Raw genomic sequence first — 12,993 nt, forward strand, 5'->3', positions numbered from 1 at the left:
AGATGTGTGAAGACAGATAATTGTAGTATATGCAGTTGAGATGAAGCTCTGAAGTGTGAGCATTTGCTGAGACACTTGCCCTCTAGTCAGTACTGCTCTATCCATTTCCCTTCTGGAGCATTTTCCTCTCCCCAGGTTCTGCACTGGGGCCTTTCCTTGCTATTTACTGAGGTTGGTTGTTCCCTGAGCTGTGGTTTTTCTTAATGCCTTAGGCTTGAGAGTTCCCTGACAAATCAGGGTCGGGACTCTTGACTCAGGAGATAGATGTGGGTTCTAGAGAAGATACTGTGGGCCTGTTTTCTTGGGTAAAACTACCATCTGGCCCTCCTTGTAAGGGAGAGCAAGGCGGTGCACTGTGGTTTGTGAGTCAAGAGATTTTTGGTGAAGAGAAGAAAATTTTGGAGTTGGTCTCAGTATGGAGTTGTGTCTGTAAACACATTTGCCTTCCATGGCAACACCACAGGGCAGGATGTGGAAGCAAGAAATTTGACATGGGGAAGTGTAAGAAACTCCCTGGCCAACAAACCAATACCCTTCACATTCCTATATTAATGTATGTGTTAAAGGTAAGAAACTAAATGCTTTGCATCATTTCAACAGCATTTATCTGCTGGACTTCAGCTCCGCCTCCAAGCCATCCAGAGCAATGTCAACCATCACAGCCTGAGGATGTTACAGGGGTCAGGACAGATGAACAATAGCTCGTCTGTGCTCCGCAAGTGGCTGCAGTGCACCCAGTTTAAAATGGCTCAAGTAGAAATTCAGTCATCAGAAGCTGCATCTCAGTTTTACCCTTTATGATGCATGTAACTTGTTCCAAAATAGTCATTTTTTAGCCTAGCAATAACAGGGTTAGAGCTGTAAAAGACCTTTTGTATAAATCCATATGCAGAGTATATACTGTATCTACACTTTTTAGCCTAGGACAGATTGTGAAAAAGCTTATAATGGGTGAAGCTAAGAGCCTGCTCCTGCCAGTTCATAATTACAGTTACTCAGGATCAACAGGTTCTAAGTCTGCTTTCATGAACATGGATTGGACTCAAATCTACCATATTGTACATATGTCTCTGATCATTGAAATGTTCTTAAATGTTCCTTTACATTATTTTTGAAGCTAAAAAAAAATCACTTTTCTTTGACTTCTATTTTTTTTAAAAATAGAATTGTGGGTATTCACAAACATGGAAGTGCTATGTTGCTATTTTTTGACAATTACAAAAGAAAATAGGGTTTTTAGGAACCTTTATATAAGTTTTTAGGGGGGAGGTGTTTTTTTTTTTTTTAGATTCACAGCTGGCAATGCAATAAAATCTGTCACTATAAAACAGTGATGTTCTAATGAGGCTTTTTGTCATCATCTTCTGGGAAAACAGCAGCTTGTAAGGAGAGTTGTTATGAAGTGCACTTAGAAATTAGGTTGTTAAACTGTGCCAATTAATTTGTGGGTTTTTTTTCAGTACATTTTCCAAAACTGCCAGGTCTGATTTATTATTTTTTGAAATACTGCTTTTACTTCATTGATTCTATGCTGCTCTACTTTGTAGGTTTCATAGAAGCCTCTTAATTTTGTGACTACTCTATTGTATTCTTCTGTCAATACTTGTATACAGTGCAATTAAAAAGATATCCCAAATCTATTCTTATTGATGTCTACAGAATTTATGTTGCAAACTTCAAGAGGAGCATGATTGGACTTGAACTTTTGCATAATGATATTTACAAATCCCAGCATTTGCATACTGTTGCATACATGATGTTTAATAACAGATGGATTTTAATATCATTAGGAAACTCAGCCAAAGCCCATTGGAATCTAAGGAGAATCAATTAACTCAGTGGATTTTACATAAAATCTTGAAAGCATAATGATTTGCCATCTCTTGTAATAAATACTTAAATCTGTGCAATCCCAGTCGTATTTTCTGTATTTATTGTGTAATGCACTGTTTTAGAAAAATAACAAACATTAGGTTGTATATTGGAATGGTATTAAATTCATAGTCTTTATTACCACTCTCACAATCTGCCTGAGTATGTTTCAGGTTTTGTGAAGAGTCAGTATTCCCTCAACACATTTGCTAAAATGAAAGTGGAAATGTTTGCAGATATGCCATTAAAGTAAGGTTATGCTTTACAAAAACAACAAAAATAAAACCAACCCATGAAACAAAGGAAAATCAGGCATGTGCTAGCTTGCTTAAAATATGCCCCTCTGTGTTCTTTCAGTGGAAAGAAATTGATTTGGCTAATCTAAAACTGAAAGCAACCTAAAATTAACTACATGGAGGCTAGAGATGAAAAAAAAGTAGGGATAAAAGGAATGAGACATCCTCCCACTGAGTCAAGGTTCAGAGTGGACCCCCTTGCCAAAGTGAGCCCCAGACGTGACCAACAGTTTTTAGCCTGAAGGTTTAACAGCACTTAATTGACAGCTAATTTAAACAATTTAACAAAGTATTCTATAAACACACCAACTCCCTTAGAAGCCTATCTTACTAGACCTAACAAACACAAGAATCCAAGAGAGAGCATTCACAGTACCCTTACTGCAGCACATTCCCATCCCCTGCTCAGCAATGCACTACTCACCATGGACATACTGAGGAGTTTGTACAAGGTCCCTGTGAAAAATCCCCCTGGAGTTCAGTGAAGTCTTTGGGTGCCTCTGCATCTTCCCAGCAGGTGGTGGGGAAAGTGAGCTCCAAGGAGTGGGGGTGGCAGCCCAGGCTCCATCAGCAGCCCCTGCTCAGAGGGGGTGGCCTGAGGAGCTTTTCTGAGATCATAGGGGCAGGGAGGGGGATGCACCAGCACTGCATGCTCTTGAGCTTCAACTAAGTTTTTTCTCAAATATTAACTGTCTTTCTTGTGTCCTTCTTTCATGCAGGATCTTACCTCTTGGGACTCTTAGCTCTCCTGTCTTATGTTTATTCCCCATATTGTGTTCATTAATATCTAGGTACTTCAGAGGGGTGCCCAGTATGATTTCCTGAAGGGTTTGGGGATTTTCTCTGTAATGATTCCCTCTAGGCCCTTCCTTGCTCATCTGCAGAATGCTGGTGGTTGAGCCATGTTTTGTTGATTGTGGGATCCCTTCCTTTCATCCCAAGGTCTGTCACTCGCTCATGGGGGTGCAGTACCATACTGAGTGGTAGGCAGCTGGAACTTTGGGCAAAAAGGAGCTGTGGTCTGTGTTTTCAGTGGGACTCACTCCTTCCACCCCTCAACTCTGCTTCAATTTTGTACCTGCCACACAGGTGGTACCTTTGCTAAGTAACCACATTGATAGGGGGCCCAGGTGTAGGGGTGGGGTCACCCTCGTGAAATGGAAGTGCCGTTGCGCCCCTGAAAGTGGGACATGTAGGAGAGAAGTTTTTGTATTTTGATATGTTGTGATGTGGTGAGTCTGAAAGACAACTGAAAGACAAGGAGAGGGAGAGAATTTGAGGCCCTCGGGTGTGAGGTGGGTGAGCTCAGATGGGTGCAATGGGAATTGTGGAAGCCTAAAGGATGAAGAGATGATTTGCAGGAGAAGAGCAGAGCCTGAGAAAGCTTGTTGTTAAAACTCACTGCTGGAAAGGAGAATCTATGGTGGATAATGCATGGAAGCAACATGGTGAAAGCTTTTTCCCTGCCTAGCAAAATCTGCTTCAAAGCATCTATGTACAGACTGGCAAAATTCAAAAAGAATGCAAATACAGTGGTGGGCAGTTTTTAAAATTAAATAAAAGCCAAAGACAGACCTGCTGAATCCAGGTCTTTAAACAGTTTAACACTGTGGGAATTGAGATTTGGTTTCAGCTCTGGGTTTAGAGATAAGAGTTGGTCACAGAAACTGCTCCCATGTTTCAACATAGGATTTAGTATGTATCTGTCACTGATTATAATTAATATGGTTCTTATGGAGCTGTTATGCCTAGGCAGATTGGGACTGCAAGTTATTAAGAAGCTGCTTTAGTGTAGGGGATATAGCCTGGAAGATGATAGGACCAATGATTAGGGGTGTTTGACTAATAACAACAAATAACATGGGGCTTGACCAGATATGTGTGGTTTAAGACTTCAGGAAAATCTTTGAAGTGCACTCTAGGGATGTTCAGAAGCACAGAAATCTGCATTAGTAGTTTTTTAAAGCACTGTGAAATGTATCTTTACAGTGCCTGAGGTCAATATACAACTCAAATGAGTCACTCACATTATCTCTCTGAAATAGCCCAGAGCAGCAATTCTTTATATTCTGTAGGAAGATTAGGAAGTAAATAACATTTGGTGTTCCCTGAAAATGCTCCCGAGCAGCAGCAGCAAATCTCTGCCCTGCCAGGCTCCCAGCAGGGCTGTGTCTCGGGGTGTGTGGCAGCAGGAGCAGAATCCATCCTCTGCAGAATCACAGGGAGCTGCCATTTAGCAACAGTGTTCAGTCTTCTGTCGCAATAAGCTGCTTAAATCAACGCTTGTTACCAGGCCTGACCTAGTAAAAGCATTAATTTAGTGTGTGCTGAACTGTGAAATTCCCAACAAGAAGGGGCACTTTGGATGAAGCAATGGTTAAAGCCCCGCTGCTGCTGGGTTACATAACCCGTGTCCTGAGCGCGAGGTTAATGTCTGCGTGGGCATCTCCAGGGCCTTTCCTGTGCCTCTGGAGACAGCCAGGGCCTGAGCTACACCCAGGGTCACACAAACAAAGGCTTTTACAGCACATCACTTGCTACCTACATGCATGCCTTATCTTATGGGTACTGTCTGCAACATATCCTTAGAGCCGTGGCAGTTCAAAGGCCCTAAAAGCACACTTGGTTCTCTGGCTTTGTTTTCCATGCTGTGACAGCAGTCAATGTGCTCTAGGACTGACGAGCATTCTGAGACAGAAGATGTCTCTGAACTCTGGCCTGCAAAGCCTCCTTTCAAGCTGGATGAAGATTACCAGAGCCCAGGGCTGTTTGTCTTTGCTAGCATGTCCTGGAAAAGCGTTCTGCAGCCAAGAATCCTGTGCTATTCCCCCAGCTGCACGCAGCTCTGGGAGAGTTCTATCCACAGTTTTTCTTGTTGCCTCTTAATATGACTCTTGGACAAAGCTGAAGTCTATTTCATTTCAACAGGATCTGAATCTTGATTACACAAGAGCTGCTTAGTCAATGATGTGGGTCTTGAGATGAGCAGTCTGCCTGAAGTCAGGCAGAGGCAGCAGCACTACAGTTTGCTGTTGACACTTGCATTTGTCACTTGGCTTCTAACTGAATTATTCTGTCCACTTCTGCCTCTCCCTGCTGAGTACAATTTCAGCTGGAGTCTGAGCATCAAGGGACAGCAGTGAGAATAGCCATTGAAGGAGAAGGGGTCCTGATGCTCCCCAGCTGCAAAGTGATCAGGAAGAGAACCTGGATCCACCCTTGGCACTGGCCTTCCCAGGGTTTGCTGATGGGGAGTCAGTGGGCACCACTGGAAATGCCTCAGGCCAAAGAACAGAAGGCCACGTGACAAAGAGTCCTGGCCTGCCTGGTGCCCCTTGTGCCTTAGTCCTGTGGCTGTGGGCTGGGGGTTCCAGCTATCACTGTGTGTGGTTTGTGAATCAGAATATGTACAAGGAACAGGAGATTGTGAAGAGCTGGCAGAGCCTGGAAGAGTGGCTCATTTCTCATCCATACTTACAGAGCATTAACATGGAAAAGTGGAACCCATGACTCAGTCACTGGAAGTCTACATTGTGTATTATTTTACAGCATTTTGCTGGATCTGATAGATACCAGAGGGCCTTCAGCCAACTGGCAAGCAGCCTTCAGTGTACTGCCCCAGGTAACTGCTCTGACACTGCATTTAACCAGCAGTGTCAGAGCAAACCTGACAAGCCATGACTGTGAGCTGGGAGGCTCTGAGTTTGACAGACACCATGGAATGCTAGGTCAGTTTTTTTCAATGTATAATTAATTGTCTGGACAACATAACTGTTATGGCTGTCCTGCAACTTTAAATCCTTTCAGAAAGGCACAGTAGCATGCCTGTGAAGTTTGACACACAGAATAAAAATTTTATACTTAATAGAGTTTTTAGATAGATTAGCTTTTGTGGCAGCTCCACTATTTTTGGATGAAGTCAAATTGATTGTAGTGAAGCACTTTACAAAAGGTTTGCTACACCTGTGAATCCTTGTCATACAGGAAAGTATCAGTAAAACAGAACATAAAGGACCATCACTAAAAGAAATACATTGTTTATTGAAACTGTTACCTAATTTCCACTACTAACAAAATCCTGTGTACACAGTGTTGATTTGTGATGTCCAAAGCAAGTACAAAGTGCAGTTTTACTGAAGTCTACAGAGGGGCACAATTGGTTCCTGTTAGGGATCAAACCCCTATGTATGGCTCAGAAGGAGCAAGGGTTGATATGGTGAAGTGACCCCAGCAATGTGTGTTCCAGGTGCTTGTGGATCCCAGGGAGGTGTCACATTACACTGCTGAACCGATGCAGCCATGATTTGATCTCCTTCCTCCGGATACATTTGTTCAACACCGAGTGTTGCCATCATTGTGCAGCAAGCCAACAATGGAGGTTTTCTTCTGAGCCTTGTGTGTGTGTGTGTGTGTGGCACATTTGTTCCCCTGCTCTCGCCTCTTGGTTTACTCTGAGCACACACAGCTCAGAGCTCAGCATTTTCCTAAATCATCTTAGTGCTCCAGGAGCTGCAGCTCAACCTTTGCTCAGGAGATCCTATTAACTGTACCTGCCCAAAGCATTTTCCAAGCCTTTCAAGGATAAAATCATTCTATTGGCATTTTCTTCCCTGTGATCACTACCCTGAAGACATCGATGTTGTTCAAATGTCAGATGTTTATCTGCTCTGTGTGTCACTGAATAACAGGAGCACAGACATGTTTCCAAGCTTTCCTAGGAACAATGTTAGAGGACCAAATTATTTTACCAACTAATTTTTCTAGGCCAGCATTTAAATTTAAAACAGTTTATTTTTTTTCCCTTGCACCAGGCTCTCTATCAGTCCCAGGCCCTCTATCAGTCCCAACATCTATGCCTGCATCCCAGTCAGAACTTTCTCACCCCATCTCTAATGATTATTTAAGATCTATTAAGGGTTGTGAGGGTAATAAAGGCTATACAATATGCTTCCTACTGAATATATGAAATTCAACCTATGCATCCACAGCATTAACAGATAAAAATTTCCACCTAGAGACTGCTTTCTTTGGAATCTTTTCTGCAGTAATATTTATCTGTTTCATTATAACTACTTTAGTATTTTTTAACGTTTCTGTCAAAATGAATTGCAGCTGATTCACCTAATGTGTACTAATTTGCAAATTAATTCTATTAACTGAATTAGGCTTAACTGATCTGTGTTGTCCAATTGTTCATGTGACTCACCCCCATCCACAGACAGGAGGAGTAGCCTCAATGGGTTATTGTTCTGTTCCTTTGAATCACAAACCAGCTGCTAGTTTTCCCCAGCTGTGAGGCTGAGCTCAAACATTGGGGCAGCTGAAGATGCTTCACTCCAAATGAGAGGATTAGATGCAGGGAATTTAATGCTGCCTCAAGTGTCACAAGGCAGTGCAGAACGACATGGCTTGGAAACCACAGCAGCATTTCAAGGCTCTGCTTGGTCCCAGCTTGTGTTGTCCTGTGTTCTGTGACATCTGTCCTGGGCTTCACAGGGAGTGTTACAGGGCTACTCAGAACGTGTGAAGGAGAGTAGGACAAACAACCAGGTGGCCTTTTGGCCTCTGTTGATGGAGCAGCCTCAAGTGTGGCATAATGATACTCCCTCACCATTCAAAACAAGCAGGGGTTTGGTGGGATTATTGTCTCCATCAGCTCTTCATGAATGCACAGAGCATGGCCTGTAGGGACATGAAGGAGGAGCTATTGCTATTCGTGCCTTGTTCCAGGTATGAGTAGGAAAGGTCACACTAAGATGCTTTGGGATGTGTAGGTGAACCTGTGCAAGTCTGAGGCTTCCCTGACTAACTTTTCCAGCAGATAAACCTGGATCTCAAATTTTACCCAGAAGTTAGTTTTTAGGTAAATGCCAGCATTTTGGGGTATGTAGAATGCAGCTCTAGTAAAGGGTAGCTCCAGAGATTGGGAAATGAACCTTTAATGTTGGGACCTTTACATCCCTTGTAACTAGTTTTACTTTTGTCATGGAAGAGCTATTTTGGATGGTACCTGGAGCAGAGGGAAACACAGCAGGCACTTCAAATACATCTGTATAGTTTGAGCTGAGGTTAGAGCTAAATCTAAGAGGCTTTTGTCATTATTCCAGTGCAAAAGGAACAGCTGATCTGAGTCACAGACAATGTGAAGGATCCTGGCATCATTGAATAAAAACCCTAAATATGATTTATCTGAGTTTCTCTAAGCCAACAGCATCTTACCTAAGCTGTCACATGCTTCTGAAGTGGATCCAAATCTTATATGCCCTCCTAAGTCCACCCTTAGCAATCCCAGTAAAATATTAATTTTCAATGCTGCTGTCATATGAAAAGCTGAAAGTACCAGTGAAGTGTGTTGATTTTAAAAGTGAAAATTAAGTCTTGAGGGAGTCTGGCTAGCTCGGAGGGTTGTGCAATGCACTGAGGAGCCTGACAGCCATTGCTGTCTCAGAAGAGAAGGGTGGCTCATGGCTGAAGAATGCTCCTCACCCATGGCACCCTCAGGGGTACAAGCCTTGACCTGTAGACTTTTCTGGGCATTCACCTCAAAGGGAGCAGGCACTTGAAAATCATTGCAGTTCTGGGCTAAACACCTTCAGTTCTTTATACTCAGATAATTTTTTTTTGTTTGTTTTAGAGGGTGTTCTGTTGCTGAAAATCTCTCTTTAAGAGCCTTAATGGAGATGGATAGCAATTTAAAAACTCCATAAAGGAAAATATATTTTCATCATTGAGAGAATTGATTTACGATTTTTGAGATAGAAAGTGTACTTCAAATTTGATGATTGCTTCTCTTCCTTCGTATGTTTAAGCAACATCAACATAGCTCAGAAAAAATGCAGGAGTGATCCCCAAAGTGTCTTTGAAAATACCATCTTTTTCTGCTCTGAATACTGCAGAAGCTTCTCAGAACAACTTTTTAATTAAAACAACAAAATGTGCCACTCACCACAGAACTGAAGTGGCCTCCTCTTTGCCTTCTAAGTAGGAATTATGATTTCAGCTCCTTCATCACCACTTCTACTAAGCAAGAATCAAAAGCAATCAAGTCTGAAAGACCATAGGAATCTCAGATTAATACAATCAGCCTGCCAGTAGGGAGTCGACTTCTTTTTTTGGTATAAAAATAGCAAATAATAATGCCAAGTAGGTCCTTTTTATTTTATTTTAATTTTTAAAATTTTATTGCCACTTGCTTCACACCATTAAATGCTTGTAAGAAAGATACAGTAACTGCAGCTATTATGGTTAAACTTTAGATGAATGTACTTGCCAGAATATAAATGAAATCCTATATCACTTTGCTCATTTTGTTTTGTTTTCCCCATCCTAAATTAAATTACAGAGAATTAAATTTTTGAAGCATGACCATTGCACAGAGAATTATTCAGCTAAGACCTGGCCACCTGCAAGAGGTTCTCTCCTCCCTCCCCTTAAGCTTGTTATTTATTGTCTCTGTTACTAATTAGGTTTCCTGACTTAAACTTAGTTTGCAGATGATGGATTTTAAAGAATATTGTAAGGGACAGGACATCAAGGTCAATATTTGAAATTGGCAGAGAAGTAACCTTCAGAGGGCTCATGCTTTGTGATAGCCAAGACAGGGAGAGGCTGTGGGCTGAGTGGACAGTCTTGTTAGACGATTTTGTTGTTTTTTGGAGGTTTAGGGGGGGGGTTTCTGTGGGTTTTTGGTGATTTATTTATTTTTTTAAATTTTTTTTACACCCTTAAATCACAGCATGCAGCAAATGGCACTTCTGGTAGTGACACCATAGTTCTGAAAGTTAAAAGCCTCACACATTAAAAGCAGCACCTGGTATGTGAAGGGCTTCCCCAGGCATCTGGGCAATGCTTCCAGGGTGGAAAAGCAATATATTTTCTTCAATCTAAAGGTAAACTGACAAGGAGCACAAGGGAGAGGGAAGCACTATAAGCATTGTAGATAAACATTGACTGCTTTACTGAGAATTCAGAAAGCATTGCAGGGCTGAATGGAGGAGAGTCATAATTGGATCCATGGCTAATTCTGCAGCAGTGAGGTGCAGTAGCAGCCAATCTTTCATATGTATGAAATGGAAAATTCCACTTCAGTCCAGTTCTGGTGCTAGATCTGCTTTAAATAGCTATTTTCTCCTCCATTAGACCTAATGACTTCATTACAGTCTCTTGCAATGTAAGGCACTGCTTGGAGCAAAGAGGGTGATTGGAGTACAGTCCTCCCCTGGTTTCATGGTTCAGGGCACCCTCCCAGGAGCAGAATTTCACCATTTTGCCTGTGGGGGCCAGGAATCATAAGGGGAGTATTCTCCAAGAGTGAGCCCAGGCTGAAAGAGCAAAAATTAATTTAGACTACATGTACTTCTGGTGGAGTCTCTGTTTCCTAGACATCTGAGCTGTTTGTCCAGACTGGACAGTTTCCTTCCCTGACTGATGTGGTGGTGCCAGAATTTCTCTCCTTTGACTTCTACACTACTTTACCTTTTGACATGACAAACTGAGGCTCTAACCTGTGATCAGGCCAGAACTGCTCAGGCAGTTGGATTAGGTGATCATTGTGGGTCCCTTCCAACAGAAATGATGTATTTTATTGTATTGGATTCTATTCTATTTTATTCTGCTCTATCCTAGATCTAGGGTGCCATGTCCAGGGCTGGGAATCTGTGACTGTTGCTGGAGGCTTTTTTCAGCATCACCTGCCATCACAAAGATACACAAACTCTTGGCTGGATCTTCAAAGGCTTCTGTAAGACTTTGTCCTATGAAATGCATGTGGCTGGGACTAGAGCCTTGAGAATCTGCCCTAAGAAATCTAATAAGTTGTAATAGTCATGACTCATTCATATACAAAGCTATAGCCAGGATGACAATCTGAAACAATCTTGGAATCACCATTCAGCTGGTTTACAGAATATTACAGTAACTCATGCAGTACTGACAGTACAGCCCAGGTATTTCAGGGGATTTTGCTCCATACTTGCTTGTGATATTTTGGTATTTATCTATGCGAAGTCTCTGTTTTTCACACTGAGATTAAGTGGACAGAATCACTCATTTCAATCACTCTTACATTAGTAATAATCCATCTCTCCCCAGCAGGTTGATTAGGTACCCTGGATAAGGCAGCGGCAGGATCTGCTGTGACAGGAGGGACTGACTGCTGAAACACTGCTGTCCATGGAGGCAGCTCATTTGGGGAATGTCAGCAGTGCTGAGATGGAAAGGATGTGTTTGAGAGCTTAGGAGCTAATGAGGGGACACACTTCTGGCTACAAGAGAAAGCAGAGGACTTGGAGTAATTGTTGCTGTTTTTATTCCAAGTCACTGCTCCTTATTGGATTAGCCAGGCTAAAATCCCCTCTAAATTAATGCTCAGGAACAAAATGTTTGTAATAAAATAAATAATATTTATGTAATTAAATTTGTTTGTCTTCAAAATGTCTGATCTCCTTTGCTGTCACAGAGAGCCATATTTTAAAATGTGCTTACTTTGATACTACATTCAATTCCAGCATATACAGCTTTAAGTTGTCACTGAAGTACTGAAACAACTATTTTTTGCTTTTGTGAGGCAAACTGAATAAGATACTTGTATTGATCTACTCTGTAATATACAAATGGGGAAAAAATGGTTTCATCTGTGGTATTCATTGAGATACAGTGATTACACTGACTCTAGTAATGGTCAGCAGCCAAATGACCTTCATGGGAATGCCCTGGGATAGGACATGGAGAAGAGAGGTCTGACTTCCATCTTCTTTGTCATACTGCAAGGGAGGCAAGACTGGCCTTCCTCAGAGCCATTTAATGAAAATTGGGTTTTTATTTGCAAAGCCCTCTGAGAGCTGTCAAAGGAACTTGCCCACCCCCTTGCATCTGTGTAAAGATCTGTGCACAAAAGGTGGTTCAAAAGGAATTTGAAGACCCCATGAGGGGGAGATTGGAGGTAGCTATGGGGTCTCAATGGGTCAGTGGAGGGAATTCCAAATGGACCAGTAAGCAAAACAAATAAAGCCAAACCAAGCATCTGTTAGGCAGGTTTTAGTAGATTCCAGTACTTCTAGAAAGGATATTACCCATTCAACAAAGAGATAAACTTTTTCTGGATGTGATACCTGACTTTGAGGGCATATCAAATTAAATAAAAAAGTAGATTAGCTCACATATCACATGGGGCAGAAGGTATTTAATTTATTGAGCCTCTACAGATTGCATCACATTTTGAAATTTAGAAGAGAACTTATAGTCTAGATTGAATCTGACTGTACTTCATGCTAAAAAGGCTGATTACATCCTAAGAAGGGCAGTTTGATATGTTTTCATAACAATATTTTATTAGTGTTAATAGGCAGCCAAATGCTAAACAGAAGATTAATTGAATCAACAGTCAGGGAAGAGCTGAAGTTTGGCTGGGAAGTCCTTAATGATCAAAATACAAATTGTGCAGCACTATCAGTGATAAAGACCCATAAATATTTCTGGGTGCAATATTTCTTCCTCTTATGAAGAAAAGAGATGTTCTTGAATTTAAACAAAGGGGAAAATTGGGAAAGAAGAGTCTTAGAAACAAAAAGGCAGAAGGAGGAAGCATGAGAGGCTGTGGGAATAGCTTGCATTTTCTCTAGAGATGGTTTTCAGTGTTGCGAACATCTGGTGCCTTCAGTGTTTTGCATTACTGAAGTTCTGGATCCAGAGCTACCAGTGGTCATTCATGACAAGGTACTTTTCTGATGCCTTCAGGGTGATTTGTAGCCCTGAAGAAGCTCCCTGGTACATGCAGGACACCTGCCTGTGATGCTTGAGTGGAACATTAAGTTGCTGTTTCTGCACA

The 12,993-nt window shown here is 41.7% G+C and overlaps 1 protein-coding gene across 10 annotated transcripts in view; it reads left to right on the top strand.

Annotated features, from left to right (window-relative positions):
- Nucleotides 1-1,640, top strand: part of UNC79 (unc-79 homolog, NALCN channel complex subunit) — a 107,898-nt gene extending 106,258 nt beyond the window's left edge. For all 10 annotated transcript variants that reach the window (XM_054276462.1, XM_054276469.1, XM_054276463.1 and 7 more), the window contains one exon: nucleotides 601-1,640. In XM_054276462.1, coding sequence (XP_054132437.1) covers nucleotides 601-801 — 201 coding nt within the window. In that variant the 3' untranslated portion in view covers nucleotides 802-1,640. The remainder of the gene's footprint in view (nucleotides 1-600) is intronic.
- Nucleotides 1,641-12,993: the final 11,353 nt, after the last annotated feature.

The sequence above is a fragment of the Melozone crissalis genome, unplaced genomic scaffold (genome assembly GCF_028551555.1).
Source record: "Melozone crissalis strain CALT ecotype California unplaced genomic scaffold, PUWL_Pcris_2 ptg000018l_1, whole genome shotgun sequence".
NCBI lineage: Eukaryota > Metazoa > Chordata > Aves > Passeriformes > Passerellidae > Melozone > Melozone crissalis.